We start from the raw sequence: 24,481 nt of genomic DNA, 5'->3' as shown, positions 1-24,481 counted from the left end.
CATGTGCTTTTCTTTGTATTGCTTAATTGTGACTTAGAATACCTTTCTCAAGCAAAAAACAATTTTGAATTAGCAAATGATGGAATTTTGTATTTGAATGAAGTAGTGAAATTTGTTAAGAGATAATACTGCAAGTATTATCAATAATACTAGCAGTGTGCCTTACAATGAGAAAATACCACAGTGAATATATTCTCAAATATAGGCAATTTGTCAGTTTGATAAAGAATAATAATTCATTTTCTTCACATAATCTAAGAACAATTGAAGTCTGGAAGAGGTGCAAATACAACTTCAGTGATAGTACAATGACCAACAGTAAATCAGAAGTTCGTCTCATACCTCACCTGATCCGCAAGAAAAGAAAATAGGGCTGGGTGTAAAATGAGTCACAGATTCACTATCACCCAATACCCAGTGCTGCCAAAGTCAAATTTCAATCCAGCCTTTGCTGACCCAGCATAGCAGCAGCAGTTCTAAAGATGAACAGAACATTGATGATCCTTCTGTATCTCTTACACCTACTTCCAATTATTGCTGATTTGCTAATCTGGTACTCGGTAATGCCATACATGTGGAATCAGAAATGTATTGGCAATACACAGTTAATCTGCTTTACTATTTTGCAGTCTCCATTACACAATCTTTGCATGTCTGCTATTTCCATGTGACCTAGCACAAGCTTCTTATATATATATATCTCTGTTTGCATTCTCAGAATTAGGGTGGAAATAAAATTAGCAATTGACTCTAGGGAGCAAATTTTAAGTCAACGTCAGGGTCCAGATCAGAGATGGATAGCCACACAATTTGGTGCTGTCGGCCATTTTGCCAGTTTTCTGCCACCTTGCCGATCCATTTTCAACCAGCTTGGGTCAGGAGTAGCTACTCACTAGCAAACAACGGGCAGTCAACTACCTGCAAATCAATTTTATTAAGGTGTTTATTAGTGCCCATTCCCACATCAACTAGGAATTTGAGACGGCAATGCGGTCAATATGGTGGGAGCCCAGAGCAGTAAGTATGGAATGGCGAGAGGTTGGTGTTGTGATGGTTCAAGAAAGGAACCCCCATCCATTAAGTCGGTCAAAACATAACTGTGGCCGATTGTGTCCATTGGAAGATCATGTCCAGGCAGCTGTGGCCATTTGAACACAAATTAAAAATTTTGCTGGCCTTCTCCTTTGCTGTTTGCCTCTTCACATCAGCAGTTTGAACCTCAGCCGTTGTGGCTGTAAGTGCAGGAGGGCTTCAAATTGGTTCTCCAGCATTAGGAGCTTGACCACTATCCTGACCTTTAATTAATTCTCCACTTCGAAATAGTGGTGGACATGTCTATGATGCACCCTGCAGGTTGGAGACCCAGAGCTATCGCACCTATCCCGCATGTCAGGTTAATTCTCAATCCCCAAGTGAAAATTCAGCACTATAGGTCAGCCTTTGCAGTGACAGGGTATCTAAAGACATCTGCCATTAGTTATACTGAACGTTGCCTTTTTGGATTTTTAAATTCTTCGGGTGGAAAGTTGCTGAAAGTGTGAGCTAATTATGTCACAGTAAAGAAAACTGGATGTCTGTGACCTGAATGAATGCGCCAAGCAACTGTGGGCAGAATTCTCCCCGCTGGTGGGATCAATGGTGGGGGGAGAATGGTGGGGGGAGAATTCGGCAGGAGACTCAAAAAATGGTTTCACAGCAGCGTGAAGTCACAGCAGGATCCTCCAATGTTGCCCGCATGACAGATCAGAGTACTGCTGGAGGCCGAAGTGAAACTGATTTGCATCCCGCTAACGGGATACAGATGAAGGCCCGAGTGTAATCTTGCCCACACACAATTCTCCGTGATGCCAGCGCTAAAACACGCCAGTCTAGAATATATCTTGACCAAGATGACGTACAAGAGTTGAACTTACCTTTCAGGGTGGAGGCCGCTAGTGATATTGGACCTGAGAACACCTCAGCAGTGGGTGGAGAAGCAACTATCCGGTGGATCTTCCAGCTTCCCTGTCATGGAGGAGGTCCATCTTCTTTCTTCAGGATGTCCAACTTCTTTCTTCAATGATGGGTTAGTGATGTCTCAGGCACCTTTTAAATATGGCAACTGGGTATGAAGGCGGAACCATCAAGCCTTGCCCTGCCTTGGAAGACTGCGCAAAACCCCCAAATTAATAAATGCCAGGGACGGAACATATGGTGTGGTTTCCTGTAGGCCTCTACAGTGGGAAACACTCCCCATCCCGACCTCACCACAGAACTCAGTCCCGAAATAGAAATCCACCCTGTGCATCTCTTTCCAATCATATTGAAGAGTTATGAAATGAACAGTGCAAGAAATGTGAAAGAATTATAAATTAAAATCAGGGAATTCAATATTGAATCAGGTGCAGAAAAAGTGGTAAAGACAGGATAAAATATAGGATTATGGGAGGATCTGAAAAAGAAAAAAGCTCACATAAAAACTGCATTGGTAGCACAGCATCATGTTCAATTTAAAAATCATAATAGACAAATCAGTAGGAAGGTACAGTTCCTTGGTACAATTATATAGTTATGTAAGACCTACTGGTAAAAGTAGGGAAGCCATATGTTTAGGTTGTCTATTATAGTTCTTGAAACGTCATCCATTGTCTCTTAATGCTGAGCTCCTGATATATAATAAACAATGACAAATATACTTTCAGTACATTGTTCAGCTGTGTGCTATCTGGCTACATATTTCACTGACTGCTTTCTTGGGCTCTATTAGCTCCAGGTTTGGCATTGTGAGGTACTGTATTTGAGTCAATCACAAGTGACAATCTGCTGGCTGATTGATACAGCCTATTTGCAGCAGATTCCACCAACATTTTATGCATCTGCTGCTTCTAGGCAGACATGACCATCAGTTCCATGAATTGCATGTCACTTCTGACTCCATGCAGCAAGACTTTTAGCACTGAGTTGTATCAGATACTTAAATTGTCCATATGCCATTTGCTCAACTTATGGAGGGGATTAACATTCCTTCACTTTCACTATACTATCCTGTGGGTGATTTAGCTTACTCTTTGATCGACAAATTAGGAACAAAGAGTCAGGTAAAAACCAGCAGGCTTTGTTACTTCTAAAACATTTAGAAATGTACATAGTTAGACCTGATGGGTGAAATTTTCCACTCTGCATGGACTGCTGGCTGAGGCAAGAAAAACGGCATGCAACTCTTTAGCTGCAGAGCGGAGGTTTCTCTCCAGATATTCCAGTAGTCTATACACAAAAATCTGAAGGTGTGGTGCACACCGTCATGGTGGTGGAACAGGCCCTGACAGAGCCAGCAATGCCAGCTCCAGAGATCAAGGCTTCGTTTTTAAAGGGCGCCCCAATCTGCACTAAAAACCACTTCCCTTCCACCCAACAGATAAGGGGAACCACCCCCCATGCACACTTAGGGAACCCTGTCCTCCCCACAGATAGGTGAAACCCCCCACCCACTCTCACACTCACACACACACACACAAGCATTGGGGCAACCACCCCCAGCCCCCCACAAGCACTGGGCAAAACCCCTGGGCTGTGACTGTTGAAAACATTAACGCCAAATCTACTCCTGGCTGCACCCAAGGATCTTTTGAAATACTTCTGGAAATGGCAAAATCCTGGCTTGTGAAACTACTGATAGTGATATAAATAGAGACTACCCACATCAACCAATCCTGATATTAACAAGATTCTTGATGCTTACAATGGAGGCTCAGGCTGCATAGGTCAAGATCCACTCAAAAATTGGAATGGCTGAACTTCCAGGGGCAAGTCAGTCTGACTTTACCACTGGAGGTATCCATGTTTGTTCAGTTAATGTCATTTTTGTGCGTAAAAACAAGGGCAGCAGTGAAACAAAAAATGAGTCTATATTTCTTTACAATGCAAACATTGTACAAACACATGTGGGTTCAAATATATAACAGACAATATGGTTTTAATTTTAAAAAAACAATGCTCCTGTGTTAATTTGATGTGGAACTCTTAGTTTAGTAATGGGCAAAAGCTCAGACAGGATCAATAAAATTAATTGTTTGATTTTGGCTCTAGCTTTTGAATGCTTTACAGCTTGAAGTGTTCACCAATCTGACCACTACAGCTACAAAGAGGAGATGCCTCTGTGTGGATCTAAGTACTAATCGGGAATAGGAGCAGACGTCGGCTATCAGCTGTTGCATTCTCTTTCAGTAATGATAAACTAGCTTGTACATTGCCTTATTTAGTAAGGGCTCACTGCTGACTCTGGGAAACATGTGCGTCATTTTCACCCTGCTTGACTGGCCCAAAGAGACTCTCATTTCCAGCTGTATAGACTACATGAGCACTGGATACTCAATGGCAATCAGAATTAAATAGGTAGACAGAACTGTGATTTGAAAAGGCTGATGAAAGTACTATAGAATATGTTACTTATGTTGGTCAAACTTTGCCCTAGCTAAGCTTTTATTTTTAAAATGACTTATTTTCTTTTTCCAGAGTTCGATTCAAAATCAGTCAAATTAGGAAAAAAACATGTTTAAATGTCTGCTAAATGGACTTGGCATCTAATCAAGCCCACGGTTTAAAATTCATCGGAGAACAGATATGTTGGCAATGATAACATTGTTTCAAAGAATAAATAAATTAGATAACTGAAATAATCTCTGCTTTTCACATTCTATTATCAGAAGCATAAAATAAAAGAGATCTATGCTTAAACTGTGCACACAATGCCTTGCAGGACCATTAAACTCTCTTGGAATCTTAAAATTCATCAGGCTGATTCTGATTTGTTACAGGGAGTAAACGCTGTGCTTCGTCTGCTTCTTGTCTTTATTTGGTCTTATCCCTCATGACCTTTTAATAAAACATTTGCAGAGTGCACTGCATTATAAACATGGACAGCTTTAGTAGTACTTGAATAGTCTGCGTTTCCCTAAATCTAGTCCTGTCTCTCCAAACTCGCACTCTTCTGGCCAAGGCTACAATATCTAATCTCACAATGTTGTCCTTTTAAGAGGCAAAACCACAAGCAGTTGCTTTCTATACAAGCTTGTTTTTATCCAATCTAATGTTTTTTTTTCTCTTTTTCCTCCTACGGGTCTGCATGGAGCCAGCACTCCATGCACAGAGTGGAAAATTTCTCCCATCATGTCTAACTATGTACATTTCTGAATATTTTTAGCAGTAACAAAGCAAGCTGGTTTATGCCTGACTTTCTTGTTCCTAATTTGTCAATCAAAAAAGTAAGCTATATCACCCACAGGACAGTATAGTGAAAGTGAAGGAACGTTAATCCCCTCCATAAGCCGAGGAGCAGCACTAACGCAAAGCTGAAACATTAAACAGCAATAGGCAGCAATCCATCACATGAAAAGTATACTTCCTGTCAGTTCTATACAGTAAGTCTGATACAAGAAACTTCCTGGACATAAGACCAAAGGAAATTTACTCATGTTTGAAGGTATTCACTAATCATTATGACTAGTCATGTTCAGTATTATTGAACAATCATCAGTTTTGCCGGTCTGTGTTTGGTGGGCTATTGAAAGTTTTTTTTTTAGAGGAAATAAATCCGCAAAAGTTTGTTATGTTTTTACATTGCAGAACAAACACATTTAAATATTTATTAAACATACCAGCTATTTTTTTAGTAATGAACTGTAATTCATCATTTGATAAACATTCAGCATCACAATTATCAGTTACTCTGAGGACAATATTACATATCAACTTCACAGGGCATGCTACTGACATCTGACTGACAACCATGAGTTGCCAGCATATAATATAAAATAAAGTTATCTCAAAGTGATTATTTGAAGAGGGAAACAGCAGCTCATATTATGATTGCATCCCATTTGATCTACAAACTGTATGCAAGAAACTTTGATCACAGTAGTAAAGGATAATACATTTTCTAAGTACTAATTATTTTTTTTCTAATGGGTTTCTCATCCCTCCCACAGCATATCTAAAAATCAAGAAAATGTTGGGTGGGATTTTTCCGCCCTGCTGCGCTAATCGAGTAGAGTAATAGCGGGAAATATGAGCGAAAGGCGAAAAATTGGGATCACAAACAATTTCTCGACCCCCATGTTATTGCCAGCCCTGACATGCCGGCGTAATCAGCCTCGCACCCAGGCTGATGTAAATATGTATAATCTAATTGTAATGTTATTAATGAGCTCAGAACATACTAATCTGGGCTCACTGAACTTTCCAATCTTGCCCGTCCTAACTGGTGAGGATCCCAGATGATCCCCACCAATGGGGACCAGATGTGATGGCCTCGCTCGTGGAATTGGAGGTAATTGAAATCTCCCTGGTGGTCGGGGGGCAGGGGTGGGCAGTGCCAGCCTGGCACTGCCAGCCTTGGCAACAGGCAGTGCCAAGGGGGCAGGGCCTAATGGGGGCGGGGTCTGACGTGGACATGGGGGGGGGGGGAGTTCAGTAGAAGGGGATGCAAGGGGGTAACTTTGCATCAGGGCAGTGGGGGCTGGGTCAGTGGGGCTGGTTGGGGGTTGGAGCTGGTGATCAGGAGACCAGCGATTGAGGGAGCTGCCCATCAGGGGCGGGGGCGGTGATCGGGGGAAGGGTCCGGGGGCGGGGGGGAGGTTGGTTGACAGTTCTAGCAGTCGTAAATAGTCTCCGCCCACTCCCCCTACTGGTGGGTGATGCGCGTTATCACACACGAGGCTTGAGATGCTCAAGGAAATAAAGGCTTTTATTTACTATTACAACGAAGCTACCATGTATAGTACACGATCCCAGACTGAGGGGTCCCAGACAGAGCAGTGACCTTTATACCTCTCCCAGGAGGCGGAGCCCAACTGGGATGTACCATAATAACTATAATACAGGTGTAACAGCCCAACCCTAACCCCAACAGCAACAAGTAGAACAACCCATCCCTAACCCCAACAGCAACATATACACATACTCGTAGTACTGGCCAGACCCTGGCTCAGTACTACCTAGTGGGAACCAACGATGGTTCACCACAGTGGGGAACAGATTACGGCGCCTGGATTGCACAGAGTACCGTAAATTCACGAATCTCAGCTCATTGAAAAAACGGGCAAGAAAACCTCCCATTTTCTCACCTGTTCCACACTTCGAATTTTTCTGAGAAAATTCCACCCGTTACCTACGGTTTCTCAATATATAGCCAGAGGGAGTTGAGATGGCATTTGCAAAGTAGACCTCGACTTGTTCACAATAATTGCTAGACATGGGGGGGAATTTTCCTGCAGGCTTGGGAAAACCTGACTCATGCACCTTCTGAAATGTACACCTGGCCCATGTATGACTTTTCCCTGCACATCTGACATTTCATACAGGTGCTGAGTTCATGTGGCACGATGGAGTGCATGAGGAGTGCAGGGGTAGACCTGCCTAAGGCCTGCCTCAGTTCTCCAACAAAGCAGCCCAGCTCCTAACATTGTTCAAAGGTCCCCTATACCTCAACCACAACCAACCCCTGCAATCCCCCGATACCTCTTCAGATCACCCTTGCCACCCCATATCCCATCAACCTCCATCCACCTCACATCACCACGTGCACATTCGGATAGCCTCTGACATCTCCAAGCCCTTCATGTACCCTCCATAATCACTCACCCAATATCCACAATGTAAAATACACAGGAGCCATGGAATAGCAATTGAAATTATTTAAAAATCATTGGAAATAAATTAAACTTCCAACAGTCTAATAAAACCCTGAATTCAAACACAATATCATTGGATGCTGGAAAGAAAAACAACTTATTCCTGTAAAAAAAAATGCAATCCTTTAAGTGCCTATTAGGTTTGTAAACAAATGAGAAACCCCATTAAAGGCATGTTATTACAGATTCTTAAAGTGTCAATCATTTTTCATCAATAGACCACTGACTGAGCTGAAGCAAATATCACGGCGGGAATTCTCCCAAAAAAATTCTAAGTGTCGAATTTGCATGAAAACTGGAGGAAGTCATGCTGGTTTTTTGAGTGGGAGTTCAGAGAAGAATCTCCCACACTCTGCACTGCAGAGATCACTAGCGTGTATATCATTAAAACTCAGTGGGCAGGGCCTATTCCCGCTGGAGAGGCCAGCAGCATAGCACTGAGATCAGCCCATGCGGAGTAGCCCCGCACTGCCGGCCTCCCGATTGCTGGGCAGCACGATCGCTGGCCAGCCCCGCAATCCCCACATCGCCAGCCCTCCACGCTCGCCCCCCACCACCCCCCCCCCCCCCCCCCCCCCCCCAGCCCAATCGCTGGCCCCCTGACCATTCCCAGGCCAGCCCCGGAAACACCCATCCCGGACCACCCCGATCTCCAGCACCCTGCCCCGATTCCCTATCCCCGTGTCCTAACATTCCCTCCACAGTCCCAAACCCCTAAGCAGGCTAATCTCCACCCCCCACTCCCCAGCCCGCCCTGATCGCTGACCTCCCTTCTTCCCCCACTGATCCTGTCTGCAGAGTGGCAGATGGAATTCCCATCCCCACATATTGTCCCATCAGGCCCTGCCCCCATCAGACCTCGTCCCCATAAGTCCTGCCCTCCATAGGCCCTGCCCCCTTGGCACTGCCCCATGCCCAATGGGCAGTGCCAAGGTGCCCCCTTGGCTTTGGCACTTTTCCCCTTGGGCAGTGCCAGAGGGCCCAGGCTGGCACTGCCAGGGTGCCCATGCCCGGGGGTACCCCCCAACTGCCTGACGTTCTGGGGGGCCCCAATTGCCCCCCCTACATTTCAGCAGGGTCAGGCCATTAGTTCCCTGTTAGTGGGGAGCTCATGTAATCCCCATTGGTATGAACCACTCTGGCGGGGAGAGAGAGATGACTGAGGTCTCCGGGTCCGCTAATTATATTTAAATTGTATTAAAATGACCACTTAAATGGTCTTTGCGCTTTCCCACTAATTTCGACCACGGAGCTGATGCCGCTGGAAATCCGGCGCTGGGAGACACTATCGGGTGGGAACGCAAGCACAAACTCCGCAGGTCGGCCAACGTGACAATCTCCTGGCCCGCTGCGCAGAGGGATGGGAGAATCGCCCCCTCACCCCCCACCCCCCCACCACATTTTCAAACCCTGCCAAGAATTCATAATGACTACATTTGCCATAACTAAAACTTCCAACTACATTGCCTGAAATTGACAGAACACAACAGTGTATTATTTCCATTTTAAGCAGGTTACTTGTCGATCCATGGGGAGGAACAGATGCAGAAATGTTTTTCAACTTTCAAAAGCAGGGTTTTTTAAAGAGCCAGAGCTGTCAGTAAATTTAAATCACAGCATAAAACATGACAGTGTAGGCTGACAAAAACATTTTAAAAACTTTTATTTAACTGCATTATGACACTTTCTTCAATGGCAAACACCTAAATAATGGTGATCAACGCAAGAGTCAACTAACCTTTGCAGGACAGATCCCTGTGGCTGAATCGCTGCATTAAAAATGTTATCTAGGTTATGATGCAGCATCTAATACTGACAGCTGGAGGTGTCAAAACAGTCTAGAAATTACCTTTCAGAATATTCCAACTCCCCAGCAGGCTTCCCCAGATGTATATGTTTTTAAGGGCTTCCAAAACCCACACTAGCAGATTAAATTTGTGTGCAGGAGAAAATACAATTCTCCTGTGGTCCTCACAATGGGGTTCCCAATCTCGGAAGAGGTGTGTGTACATTTTTCACCCAAGGTCTTCCCAATCCACAAAGGCCACACAAAAAAGGTGTGGGGTCAGGGAGGCAAAGGAAAATTGTTTCCCCAGCCAAAAAAGCTAAGTTCAGCATTTTGTGTTCTGATTCACATCTCCACTGGGAGACAAAATCCAGCCTCAGAGGTAGCAGCCACTGTACTGATCGGTGACTATGCAGAGGGAAAAAAAAGGAAGCTGCCTCTTATCAGAATGTTGCCACAGATGGAACTGTTGCCTGACATAGGCCAATGACACTGGATGTTGAAGAATCAGAACTTCAGCAGACCTCCCGCCAATTTGTTTGTCAGACAATCAGATTCTTGCAGCACCGGTGGAACAGTTCAGCTTTAATATAGCCAAGAGACAAAAACTGCCACTGAGATAGGCAAGAGTACAATGTTTTGTAGAGCGGTTTATCCAAACAAACAGCTTCTGGTGTGCCTTAATTTGTTCGGCAATTGACTAATGCACGAAGGAGTCATTACAGACTGTTCCAATAGTTCATCCACAAAGCTACCTATAATGCCCCCTCACTCCACGCACTCCTGCTTTAGTCCTGAGCCCTTACCATATGAGCTCATCTTGTCCGCAAGACCCACCTTCATTTCCTTTGATCTGATTTCCAACAAACTACTGATAACCCAACTTTCCCTCCTGGCCTCCATGTTAGCCCATATTGTAAATGGTTCTGTCCATTCTCCTTTGAATCTTCTATCATCACCCTACTCAAACAATACCAAGCCCAAAATTTTCAGGATGACAGGGGCTTGATTGGAATAAGGCAAGGCTTCCATCCCTCACTCAAGAGAAAGTCCCACCGTTGGCCTGCAGCACCCATGCACAGCACTGCAGTGGCCGGAAGCGGCACTGCAGGGAGCTTGCTGAAAAATAAACGGAGGACAAGGTAAGTGGCAAGGCTTGCCAAGGACTATTGGAGTCCTGTGGTAGGCTGAGGTAGGAGGGGGAGGGAGGCCTTAAAGGGAGGGTACCCCCAGTCAGAAGGGGGCTTCTGATGGAGGTGCCCTGTCCTTCTTGCTGAGATCCAACCATCTTTATTGGCACTTTTCCCTCTGAGCTGTCATCTGCCCACCAACCGAAAAACGGAGACTGGCTGGAAGCAGCCCTTAAGTGGCCATTAAGTTGCCGCTCAGAGCTTTAAGTGGGGCAAAGGTGGGTTTCCCATCCAAGGTCCTAACCACTCAACCACAAAATTGCTGCAGGGTTGGGGCAAACGGAAACCCGCAGGGAATTCAATCTGTGCAACTCCACCCCTGCACCAGAACCAACCAGAGGAACAAAGAACAAAGAACAGTACAGCACAGGAACAGGCCCTTCAGCCCACCAAACCTGCGCCGATCACGTTGTCCTATCTAGACCAACCACCTGTATCCCTCTATTCCCCTCCTGTTCATGTGTCTATCCAGATAAGTCTTAAATTGTGTCTGTCTCAACCAGCTCACTTGGCAGTGCATTCCAGGCCCCCATCACCCTCTGTGTAAAAACTTTCCTCCACACATCTCTACTCAACCTTTCCCCCCTTACCTTGAACTTGTGCCCCCTCGTAATTGTCATTTCTGCCCTGGGAGAAAGCTTCTAACTGTTCACCTTATCTATGTCTCTCATCATTTTATAAACTTCTATCAGGTCAGCCCTCATTCTTTGTCTTTGCAGGGAGAACAATCCCGGTTTATTCAATCTCTCCTCATAGCTAATATCCTCCATATCAGGCAACATCCTGGTAAACCTTTTCTGTACTCCCTCCAAAGCCTCCCCATCTTTCTGGTAGTGTGGTGACCAGAATTGGACACAGTATTCCAAATGTGGCCAAACCAGCATTTTATATAACTGTAACATAATTTACTCGATGCCCTAGCCGATGAAGGCAAGCATGCAATATGCTTACTCCACTTTTAAGGATCTGTGGACCTGTACTCCCAGATCTCTCTGTGTGTCTATGCTACTGATGAATCTGCCATTTTTTTTATAGTTCCCACCTGAATTGGATCTAACAAAATGCATCACCTCGCATTTGTCCAGATTAAATTCCATCTGCCATTCCTCCGCCCAATTTCCAGCCTATCTATATCCTGCTGTATTCTCTGACAATCTTCATCACTGTCTGCAACTCCAGCAATCTTAATATCATCTGCAAACTTGCTAATCAGACCAGCTACGTTTACTTCCAAGTCATTTTTATATATGTATATAATATATATATATAGGAAGGAGTATAAAATTTAACATACATTGTCAATTCTCTCAGCATTGTGGTAGAGTTGTATTCCTGCTGACCTCCAAAAGTTTGATCTTGCAGAAGCTACTCCTTTTAAAAAATGTGAACTGCTAGATCTTTTTAAGTAATACTGAAGCCAAAGCTTTAGCAGAAATTAATTCTCAGGGTTCTAATGTAGGTTGCAACATTTAAAATGCATATTTTGTTTGTGCACTTCTTAAACTAACAGTGGTACCACATAGCAATGCCGTAATCCACAGACAACAATCTGATCATTATCTTTGACCATTAAAATAGCATAGACACACTGATGTCATTATTGGCCAATGCAGTACCAATGTCACTGTATAAGACGCCAGAAATTTGAATTTCTAAAAGTTATCAGCTTGGATCCACTTACTCTTTCAAGTTGCATGAACCTCGATAAATTTTAATTATTTCCTCAAATGCAAAATTGATCAATAAGGTTGAAGTAAACTTGAAATGGCAGTTTTTACATATTGTAATCAATTCTTCGCAGCTCAATTGTTGCATTTAGAGATGAAACGTGGCATTTCAAAGGGTTGTTTGATTTCTGGGTGACACAGCAGGAGGAGAATGAGCAGGAGCTTTGTGTCAGAGAAAATGTGCAATACAGACTTTACACTTCACATATAAATGTCGTAACAATAAAACTGCAACACTAGCTAAAAACGGAGAAGCCCATTTTAAAATGTGCTCCATGGTGCAAAATAATTTGAATTCTGACGGGTGAAATTAAACAGAGGGCACTTTCAGTCTTCAAATCAGCTTCTAGTATGTGAAGGGGAACTTTAACTCCCAGGCAGGAAGCCAGTGGGACATAATTTTATTGGCTGTTCCTTGATACCATTCCAGCAACCAGCTGCCTGTCCAAAATGGACATTCAGGGACAATTGGTTAGATTGGCTTGTCAAAGTTGGGGCCTCCCAAAGGCCACCACGCTGGCAATCAGGCAAATTGAGAGGGGTGTCTTGTGGTTAAGAAGCAGCCCAAATATTGTTCATGGGGCCTGGAGAAGCACTCCATCTCCTTGAGTTCATGAAAAGTTAAGGTTTATACCTGACAAGTCATCCACTTGGTATGTGCCAAGTTTTACTGAGCAGTGCATCTGCTCGCTGGCACTTAAAATTGCATCTGGGTCTCAATGGCATCATTGAATCCTCATTTATGTTTATTCAACGAAGTTCTGTTAAATGGTTACTGGGAGTGGAAAGGGTGATAAATCCACCACTTGGATTTTAAGTCTCATTCCATCTGGCGCTAACTGGCTGGAGGGAATTAAAATTCCTCTTATGGAATTGGTGGCAACACACAAAACAAGCTATAGCAGATGGACTAACTATATGATCTTCCCCAGCTCATATTTTTCAAGAAAACAATATAGCTCTGATTTTGCATTTTAAATCATTCAAGCGTGATCTGTTGTGAATAGTAACCAAGGAAACGTATGACTAATTCAGCGTAGCCATCTATCCAAACAGTTAAGTTTTTCTTGTAAATTAATGAACAATTCCTACAGACACTTCATTTCATGTTCTTGCCAATATCATCTCTGAATGTCTGTGGATAAAAGCTCTTGCCTTATTTTGGTTATTGGAAGCATCTAAGTGGTTCTTACAAACAAGCCAGGATGGATGTTGCAAAACAAGATAAATCTCACATAACTCTATTACTCATTGCAAGAAGAATTAAGAACAAACGTTTTCAATTTCCAAATAAACTGTACTCATCTATTACCCTGTAGCTTTTCTGGTAGAACTGCACTAGGCCAGAGAGTGATATGTAGAATATTTTTGTGTTTGTTTCTGATTGGTTCCAAGATTCTCAGCATGGATAACAGAGGGGTTGTCACATAAACTAAACATTGGATGGAAAGAAACTGCAGACCTTCCCCACTCTCCTCTTGGAGTGATATTATGGGGGTCATGCTGAAGTCTGCAGCCAAGAATATGCTTATCTACTGGTTAAAGAAGATGACAATAGGATGTATAGGGACTGAAGCGGAAGATAATAATTGGTGACTGACTTATTACAACACCATGGGCGGGATTTTCCAGCCACGCTCGCCCCAAAACCGGAAAACCCGCCCGGTCAACAGATCTTCGCATGGTCCGCTCCCCCTGCCCGCTACGATTCCCATGGCCGGCGAGATAGGAAAATACCCCACACACCCCCCCCATATTTGATCTCATAGCATCTGCTTTCTAACTACTCGAGTAAACTCTACCACTGTACTTCTTCATACTGAAGTAGAAATATGGGGCGGGATTTTCCGGCCGCGCTCACCTCAAAACCGGAAAATCCGGCCCAAGGTCAATGGACCTTTGCATGGTCTGCCCCAATACCGCCCCCCACCTGATTCCCGTGGCAGGTGTGAGGAAGAAATCCCCCTATGGACTTATATTGCTGAAGGTAACACACATTTACAACTATATGTGATTTTTTAAAATGTTTATGCAAAATTGCCAGCACAATTATATTGCTTTTGACTTAACGGCCCATTCAGAAAGTTAAAAATTTGGGCTTGTCAATTTTCGATCAGTTCATTATCGCTGCAATAAGTTTGCTATTAGCTTTTTGTTGAGAAAAGAACATTTCGGTATACGTGCAAAAATGTCATAACATGTTGATTTAATATACCAGTTTACATATCAATATCAATTTGCACAAGTTTAAAAGCAAGGCCCCACGCTATACACATTGAATATACATAGTGAAATCAGACAGGCTAGGTCGACAACCAATACAATGATTGTAAATTATTTCATCCCATACACATTGGCTAGGATGTCTTCCATTTATTTGGATAACAGTGAAATGTGCCTTCACATTCTGGGGGGGGGAGGAAGTTGACATCCTGGCCACCCCCAATGTCTGGGGACTCTGAAGTTTAGAACAGATGACTATGAGACAGCGCTTGCCCAGACCTTGAGACAAAAAATTGCAATAGGCCAGTTTATTTTTGTAGCTAGAAGTAATCTGAAAGAAAGGTGTTATGACCCTTGAACTGAAACAGTAAGGAACATTATAATTTCTTTAAAATGTCTAGGGAATCTGTAATCGTTTTTAAGAATGTTTGAAAGGGATTTCAAAAAGTTTGCATCAATTGTAATGCAATCAATTATAATTTTCTTGACTAGTAAGAAGTACTGGTCCAGAAGTGACCCTTGACCTGAAGCAAGCAGTACCAAAGAAAGTTAAGTTACGGATGCCATGAAGCCAGAGGCAAAGAAACTGTAAAGCAGAACAGCGAGGACACATTTACAAGGAGTTGTGTGTGTAATACAGTTAAAAAGGAGAGAAAAAAGTCATGGTTAGAGCAGGGATTGTGAATTGGATAATTCCACTGCTATGCTTCAGTTTTACCACAGCCGACCAGACTGATAAATGAGGTTTTATTAAAAGAAATAGCTAAAGGAATCTCTAGGGAATTTGTGCCATCAAGAATGTCATGAACCCAGCTAAAGAGGTTTTGAAGCAATGTACCATTTGGGTGGTGACCTTCTTTGGGGACCAGGGATGGATTGCAGCTGCTGATGAATGTAACTCTGGGGTCACATTGATTGAGTGGGAGCATGAGAGATCCTACATACCAGAGGCTGAGTTGGAGAATTTTGGATGCACATGGTGCCATATGTCTGTGGGGATGTGGGTGGGATACTTGTGTTTGTGTATGACATATCTTTGTTGAATCAACAATTTAAAATGAAATTTATATTTTATTTGAAGTATTACACGCCATCAGGTCTGCCCTGCCACAGAATACGGCGCAAAAGACCCAAGTGCATAATTAATGAGATTGGGACAGAGGATTTGGCGCGTTTTCCTGCTGGCCTCCATAGTGGGTAACATTCCACTATTCTGCTCTCCACCTCCCCTTTCCCCCACCACCTCCCCCCCCCCCCCCCCCCCCCCCACACCCCCCAAGTGAGTCTTAGTCCCTAGGTGGTCAAATTTGCCCCCTTGTTGGCAATTTCTTCATTTTGGGGATTGTTTGGTAAAGTTGGTCATTTTGGTTATGGTTCTCCGACACGGAGCAAAGGTAAAGCCAAGAACAAGTAAACACACCCACCAAAGAGATAGGGAGGAGTGGGGTGGGGGTTGATGTGTGCAATCAGGAAACTACCCCAAAATGCACATGGAATGCTAGGTTTGGTTTCAAGTTTCTACTGAAAATTTACTTCCACAAGCACATTCATAAACTTTTCAATGAACCAGCAGCTTAATATAACAAAATTCTTTCATTGCACTGAAGTGAGACAAACGCAAGAAAGTAGTCTCTTAAATTTTTAATTTTGCATTAAGTGCCAAATAACCTTGTGAAATATTAGCTTTACTTAAAAATGCCCAAGTGTTCTATTGGAAGTCCTGGCAACTTTATAAAATTGCTCCTTAAAAGTGTACAGAAAGTATCAGGTCAACCAGTGATGGTAAAATGTTAGACTCAGTTTACTTTTTCTAAATTTTCACTTTGAATTTATTTTGTATTCACTCCCACAGTACAATTTTTGAGGTTTATCCCCATTAAGCACAATCCCCTGTTTGGGAGTAGAACAAGTAACTTGTTCTGCCAAAGGTACTCTGTATTTTGTCATTAGGAAGTGAGATTAGCTGAGTTAACAATTAGTGTAATTTTCCATCCTTCACTTTTGGCAAAGGTTTAGCATCCATCTTGTGCCTCTGCTTGGGAACAGTGAGAAGAAAATTTAAGGAAATGTAAAACCTCATCCAAACTTTCAGTTGGATATTATGTTGGTACTTCAGATGTACATGTTGGTTTCAATGTACTAATTACTAAGAGTCAAGTTGGTTTTGGCAACTATATTGACTGAATAACGTGATGTGATGTAATATAATGTTGTCATGGTGCCAAATAAACTAGGAAGAAGAGGAAAGATCAGTCAGTGTTAAATAAACAAGAGATACTTAGCAGCAGGAGATCAATAAGTTGTGAATAATGGTATGGTGGGCATTGAAGAGCTGAAAGAAAAGGACTGATAGATGGAAGACACAAGGATGGAACAAAGAAGCAGCAGATCATAATATTTAAGAGAGAAATCAGAGCCTCAGAGATGTGGAAGAGACAAACAGACACCCAAGATTGAAAAGTGGTATTTAAAAGGGAAATGGATGTCGCAAAAGGGATGGACAAAGTAATTTAATAAGAGAAAAAAACAAATAATTTAGATATGTCAAAGAAAGAAACAGAATGATGAAAACAGGCACAATTAAGGAATTTTAACAGAGGCAGACAAATGAATAGAAGCACAGAGTACGCAGGAGAGAAACAGAAAGGTGATAAATACATATTTAGTGAACATAGGGCAAGAAGGGCAAATAGTTGTGCAAGAGAGGCAGCAAAAGAGATGGCCAGGCATCTGACAGTGATATAAAATCCCACTTGAGAAGGAAGTTGACAGAGATCCAATTCAGTCCTGGAGAGATAAACCAAAATAAATAGCTACACCAGAAAAGGAACGGGTGGATGACAGGAATATCAATCATATTACAGAGAAGCAAGACAGAGAGTTAAGACAGAGAGTTAAGACAGAGCAGTGAGAAAGATGTATAAAACAATACCCAGAGAGGAACACCCTGTTAACAGCAATGAAAAGAATAGAATAGCAACTGAATGAACTTCAGACTAGTACCAGTGATTAAAGAAATGCAGAATTTAACAAGAAGGTGAGACGAGGTAGAGGAAGTCAAATAGGAAACATCAGAAATAGTTTTACCAAACCTGTCTCCAAAAACGTATTGTCCTGTTCTCACTCGATTCCTGCCTGTCACCACTTTAACTGGACATTTTGCTATAGATGGCTGCTTAATCATTAACAGAAGCCAACTGTCCTGTTAGTTCATTAGGATCTCAATGGCATTTTAAATGCTGACTGAACTGGGTACCTGCTTCCATATTTAAATAAATGTTCAGGAAGAACTCTGTTTAGTAGGTTTACCTGCACTTCCTGGCCCCACAGTGAACATTTGGGCTCCTATGTCCCAAGCACCCACATTTCTTACCCATGATATCCTCACTGGTGAACTTCTGAACACTTATCATTCTCAACTCTTGGCAACACCATAGCTCAGCTGGAAGGTCAGGGAATAGAATCATAGAATCCCTACAGTGCAGAAGTAGGCCATTCACCCCATCAAGTCTGCATGGACCGCAATCAACCCAGGCCCAAACATATTTACTCTGCTAATCCCCCTGACAGTAGGGTAAATTTAGCATGGCCAATCAAGCTAACCCGCACATCTTTGGACTGCGGGAGGAAACCGGAGCCCCCACAGGAAACCCACTTATTTATTAAGTTACTTATTTCAGTATTCTTCAGCATTACTATTTGATTCTTATGTCAGTGATTGGTAGTCCAATTTTCCTTCCCCAAAATTGGAACCAAGGGTAGAAATTGATCTTGGGCAGTGACGCAAAATAGGTGATATCAGATTGTCTGCAGGAATAGGGACTGAACTTTCAGAAGTTACTTATGATGGCTATTTAATTCAATATCACCTATTTTCCTCTATTGATCCAAGCTTGGTTTCTAAACCGCAAATGTTTCAGACTTGCTTACCTGGACAAGGCGATCTCTGACTTCTGCCGAGCAATAGCTGCTGCCCTTTGTGCCCCTTCCATGCTCCTTTCCACCTTCTCCCTCAGCTTGTTGGTCCTCAGGGGTATCAGGTGCTTCTTCTTGCCCTTCACCAGCACATTGTTTTTGTATTTGCCCTCTTCCTTATGGCCATCTGGGAAGGTGGTGCAGCCATAGCCGTGCCTCAGGTTGTCGTACCACTCGCCCTCGTACTTGAGGCCACTTGACCTCTCGCTGACCCCATATCCTGAGCGCTTGTCATTCTTCCATTCGCCCATGTAACTCTCGGTGGTGGTGGCGTCGATGTCAGATTCAACAGGCGGGAAGTCGTCACCGCCTTCACCCAGGCTGACAGTGGAGTTGGCGTCACTGGCAGCCGAGCTGAGGCCGGCATCACTCCTGAGGAAGCTGAGCTTGCTCCTTTGGCTGGATAGTGAACTCTTGGACTCGCTCTTTCTCAGCTTGCCCAGCAGTGAGCCACGCCGGAATAGACCCTTCTTCTTAGGCTTCTGCTCAGCATCACCAGCACTGTGGAGGCTCAGGGCGAAACCGCCACGACTCGGCCCGATGGCGGAGGCAGAGGCTGAGGCAGTGGCGGCAGAGGGGGTGGCCAAGGCCAGCGAATCAGCTGGTGGCTCCAGTTGCAGCACGGTCCCGTTACTGTGCTCACTGCGGAGGGAGGTAAGTGAGGTGCGCAGGGGTGAGCGGATCATGGTGGCCATCCCATAGGGAACACTCTGGCGTACTCCATATCCATGGCGCATCCCTCCTGTAAACTGGCCCTGGTATGTACCTGGAAATGCAATCAGAAAATAAATACTCATTAATAGATAGCCCCAATAATTATCCCCAGACTAGTGAAAATCATCTGAATAGATAGCTCATAGCTAAGGGTGATGTCTGGTCATGACCCTCATTGCTGGTTGTGAATCCTTGCTTACTTAACACTTCAGAAGTGAATCATTCACTATCTATGGAGTGAGACACCCTGAGAGGGCTATATAAATGCAAGGTGTGGAGATGCCAACATTGGACTGAGGTGGGCACAGCAAGAAGTCTCACAACACCAGGTTAAAGTCCAACAGGTTTATTTGGTATCATGACCTTCCGGAGCACTGCTTCTTCATCAGGTGCATGATGAAGGAGCAGCACTCTGAAAGCTCGTGATACCAAATAAACCTGTTGGACTTTAACCTGGTGTTGTGAGACTTCTCACTATATAAATGCAAGATTTATCTTTAACCCAAAAGTGAGAAGTGCCTTTTAAAGAAAAGACATCCTACTGAATTTAGAATCTTTGATAGAACACACTTCCAGAGTACTGTCACAGTTTGATCTCCATGTAGGATATAGACACACTGCAGAAGGCACATTACAAAGAACTGAAAGGTTATAGCCATCATGCAAAACTGAATGGCCTGGACATTCTTTTCTCTAGAAAAGAGAAGGTTGACTTAATAGATGTATTTGAAATGAAAGCAATTTGATACGGTCGATGTAGAGATAATGGGCAAAATTTTATCATTTGTTTTCAAAGTGCTGTCTCAGGCGGGAAAAGCAGAAAGTAGCTCACCAGCAACCTTACCAAATTTTCAACCACTTTGAAACAAAGAGAAAAGGGCGGGACCCACAACGTCATACTGGATGAACCCACCCCACCAGCAACCTCCATCCTGACACATCAAAGCATCCTTTTCAAAGGGCACCCTGATTTGAAAACAAAATAAAACAAAGGATCACACCCTCTGCCCTGCAAACAGAACCCCTTCCCTCACAGACACCCATCTCCAACCCCAAATTTCCCCAACAGAAGCCAGTCCCTGGCACTGGTCTCTGGCACTGACAAGGCCCAGGCATAACCCTCTCCTCCTGCAGGCTGCACTTATCGCTAAGTCCTTGTTTGTCAAAAGATGTTGTAAACCCCACTGATGTGACTTCATGTCAGTGGAGGGGGAGTGGGGGGGGGGGGGGGGCGCAGTCCTTTCAGTGGGGACAATGCAGTGGGGAAGTCTGCGAATGATATTTAAATGTATGGCAACTTTCATGGCAGGAGCACCATTGTGTCATTGATGCGGGTGGTGGGGCAGAACAGGACATCCCACCAGCGTAAAAGCCATTTGAGGACTCCCAATCGATTCTCAATCACACCCCATTCCTGCCCCACCAAAACCAATCTCCCACATGTTTCCAAGTATGAGCCCAAAACTAAGGATCATAAATACAAAACACTCACTTATAAACTAAGTAGGGAATTCGGGAGAAAAACTTTAAGTGTGGTTAGAACTCAGTACCATATCCACACAGTTGAGGCAAACAATATGGATATATGTAAGGGAAAGCTAGATAAGTACATGAGAGAGCAGGGAATAGAAGGCATTACGTTTGGGTAAGATTAAGTATTTTGACAGAATGCTTGTGGAAGCATGACTGGTTGCGTCTCGAGACAACATGAAATAAGGGGTAACATTCGTAAACGGGTGCTGAAGCAAAAGGACCCGGGTGTATATGTGCATAGATCATTGAAGTTGACAGGAAAGGTAGAGAGAACAGTTAATAAAGTATATGGTATCCTGGGCTTTATTAATAGGTGCATAGAGTACAAGAGCAAGGTTATGCTTAACTTATACAAGATACTTGTTAGATATCAGTTAGAATATTGTGTGTAGTTCCATATGTAATTGTGTGTAATTCCATCAAATGGGAAGGAAGTGAACACATTGGAGAGCGTGTAGGAGGTTTACAAGTATGGTTTCAGAGCTGAGAAATTTCAGTTGTGAGGATAGATTGGAAAGGTTGGGACTGTTCTCCTTGGAGAGAAGATTTGACAGAGTTGTTCAAAATCACGAGCGGGCTGAACAGAACAGATAGGGAGGAACTGTTCCTGCTCATAAAAGGATCACAAACAAGAGGGTAAAGATTAAAGTGATTTGCAAAAGAAGCAAATGTGATGTGAGAAAAAACTTTTTCACGCAACGAGTGGTTCGGGTTTTGAATGCGTTGTCTGGAAGTGTGGTGGAGGTGGGTTCAATCGAGACATTCAAGAGGGAGTTACATGATTTCTTGAATAGAAACAATGAAAAGGCAGGGAAATGGCACTGAGACATGATGTTCATTTGGAGAGCCGGTGCAGACATGATGGCCCAAATGGCCTCCTTCTGCACTGTAACAATTCTGTGATTCTGTTTCCAATGGCCATTTCCTGTGTTGTAAACTCTATGGCCTGGATTTCGCAGCACTCATCACTGACCTCAAAACAAACTGCTCACAGAGATTTGGTGTTCTCAGTGGCATGGATTTCCCCCTTTCCAAAGTAAGTTTGAATCAGGCACCAAGGAGGATCCCCAGACATCTAGCAACAGGTATTTTGTGTCAGTCTTCACAATGGAAGACACAAATAACATGCCAAAAATTGATGACAGGAAGGCTATGGCAGGTGAGAACCTAGAAACTATCATTATCACAAAAGAGGTAGTGTTGGGCAGGTTAATGGGGCTAAAGGTAGACAAGTCTCCTGATCCTGATGGAATGCATCCCAGGGTACTAAAAGAGATGGCGGGAGAAATAGCAAATGCACTGGTGGTAATTTACTAAAATTCGCTGGACTCTGGGGTGGATCCCGCAGATTGGAAAACAGCAAATGTGACGCCACTGTTTAAAAAGGAGGTAGAGAAAAGGCAGGTAACTATAGGCCGGTTAGCTTAACTTCTGTAGTAGGGAAAATGCTTGAATCTATCATCAAGGAAGAAATAGCGAGACATCTGGATATAAATTGTCACATTGGTAAGACGCAGCATGGGTTCATGAAGGGCAGGTCATGTTTGACTAATTTGGTGGAATTCTTTGAGAACATTACAGGTGCAGTGGACAATGGGGAACCTGTGGATGTGGTGTATCTGGATTTCCAAAAGGCATTTGACAAGGTGCCACACCAAAGACTGCTACATAAGATAAAGGTGCACAGTGTTACGGATAATGTATTAGCATGGATAGACGATTGGTTAACTATCAGAAAGCAAAGAGTGGGGGTAAATGGGTGTTGTTTTGGTTGGCGATCAGTGACCAGTGGTGTGCCTCAGGGATCAGTGTTGGGACCGCAATTGTTTACGATTTACATAGATGATTTGGAGTTGGGGACCAAGTGTAGTGTGTCAAAATTCGCAGATGACACTAAGATGGGTGGAAGAGCAAAGTGTGCAGAGGACGCTGAAAGTCTGCAAAGAGATATAGATAGTCTAAGTCAGTGGGCGAGGGTCTGGCAGATGGAGTACAATGTTGGTAAATGTGAGGTCATCCATTTTGGTAGGAATAACAGCAAAATGGACTATTATTTAAATGGTTAAAAATTGCAGCATGCTGCTGTGCAGAGGGACCTGGGTGTCCTTGTGCAGGAATCTCAAGGAGTTGGTTTGCAGGTGCAGCAGGTAATTAAGAAGGCAAATGGAATTTTGTCCTTCATTGCTAGAGGGATGGAGTTTAAGAACAGCGAGATTATGTTGCAGCTGTATAAGGTGCTGGTGAGGCGACACCTGGAGTACTGTGTACAGTTTTGGCTTCCTTACGTTAGAAAGGATATACTGGCACTGGAGGGGGTGCAGAGGAGATTCACTAGGTTGATTCTAGAGTTGAGAGGGTTGGCTTATGAGGAGAGACTGAGTAGACTGGGGCTATACTCATTGGAATTCAGAAGAATGAGGGGAGATTTAACAGAAACATATAAGATTATGAAGGGAATAGATAAGATAGAAGCAGGGAAGTTGTTTCCACTGGCGGGTGAAACAAGAACTAGGGGACATAGCCTCAAAATAAGGGGAAGCAGATTTAGGACTGAGTTGAGGAGGAACTTCTTCACACAAAGGGTTGTGAATCTGTGGAATTCCCTGCCCAGTGAAGCAGTTGAGGCTACCTCATTGAATGTTTTTAAGGCAAGGATAGATACATTTTTGAACAGTAAAGGAATTAAGGGTTATGGTGAGCGGGCGGGTAAGTGGAGCTGAGTCCACAAAAAGATCAGCCATGATCTTATTGAATGGCGGAGCAGGCTCGAGGGGCCAGATGGCCTACTCCTGCTCCTAGTTCTTAAGTCATTAAGCAGTCAATCACACTGAAGCAGTCAATCACTTCTCACAGACAGAAAACCTCAGAAGTACATGCACTGACTATTCTTCACTCTTAATCAAATGTTACAGAGCTGAATAAAAATGATTGGGACAGACTCATGGGATTACAGTGAAAAATCATAAACATTTAAAACATTATTTTAAAGATCTGATTTTATCATAATGGAGAAATTTGATATTTCACAAACATCAAATTTGTTTTTCAGTCAGCAAGACTGTTCAGCATGAATTATGAACTTAATATGCCATTAAAGAGCCAGATTCACCTCACAATAAGCTTTTGGCTTTTTCAAGGGTTTTTACAGTGAGAATAATATCATAAAAGGCAGATTCTCAGCAACTCCGTTTTTTTTTTATTAATCGCAGACAATGTGGGAACTTCAATCATGCATCCCATGGAGAAGCATAGAGTTACTGACAGCATCTTATGGATTTCTACATTTTACGGTAGCAATGATAAAAAAATTGTCAACTTTAACTATTGTTACTAACAGCAACCTTTGGAATCTAGTTCATTATAATTCTCGAGATTAATTTTTATTACAATTTAAATGGTACGATAATTTAGTTAAGAAAAAAATATGTTGACTTGTTTAAAGTGGTTCCTACATGTGAAGTTACTATAGAATGAAATGGATGAATACAATAGAGAAAGCATTGAAAAACAGATAACTCAGTTAATGTTAATAGCAATAATAGCGTGGGTTTCCTCCGGGTGCTCCGGGTTCCTTCCACAGTCCAAAGATGTGCAGGGTAGATGATTGGCCACGCTAAATTGCCCCTAATGTGTACGTTAGGTGTATTAGTTATGATGGATGTGCTG

The 24,481-nt window shown here is 43.2% G+C and overlaps 1 protein-coding gene across 1 annotated transcript in view; it reads right to left on the bottom strand.

The window, feature by feature from the left end:
- The window catches only part of jph2 (junctophilin 2), a 100,036-nt gene that overhangs the window by 64,662 nt on the left and 10,893 nt on the right, over positions 1-24,481 (bottom strand). Inside the window, exon 2 of the mRNA XM_078236515.1 lies at positions 18,524-19,334. Coding sequence (XP_078092641.1) covers positions 18,524-19,334 — 811 coding nt within the window. The remainder of the gene's footprint in view (positions 1-18,523; positions 19,335-24,481) is intronic.

This window comes from Mustelus asterias, chromosome 20 (assembly GCF_964213995.1).
Source record: "Mustelus asterias chromosome 20, sMusAst1.hap1.1, whole genome shotgun sequence".
NCBI lineage: Eukaryota > Metazoa > Chordata > Chondrichthyes > Carcharhiniformes > Triakidae > Mustelus > Mustelus asterias.
This window is presented reverse-complemented; position numbering and strand designations above follow the sequence as displayed.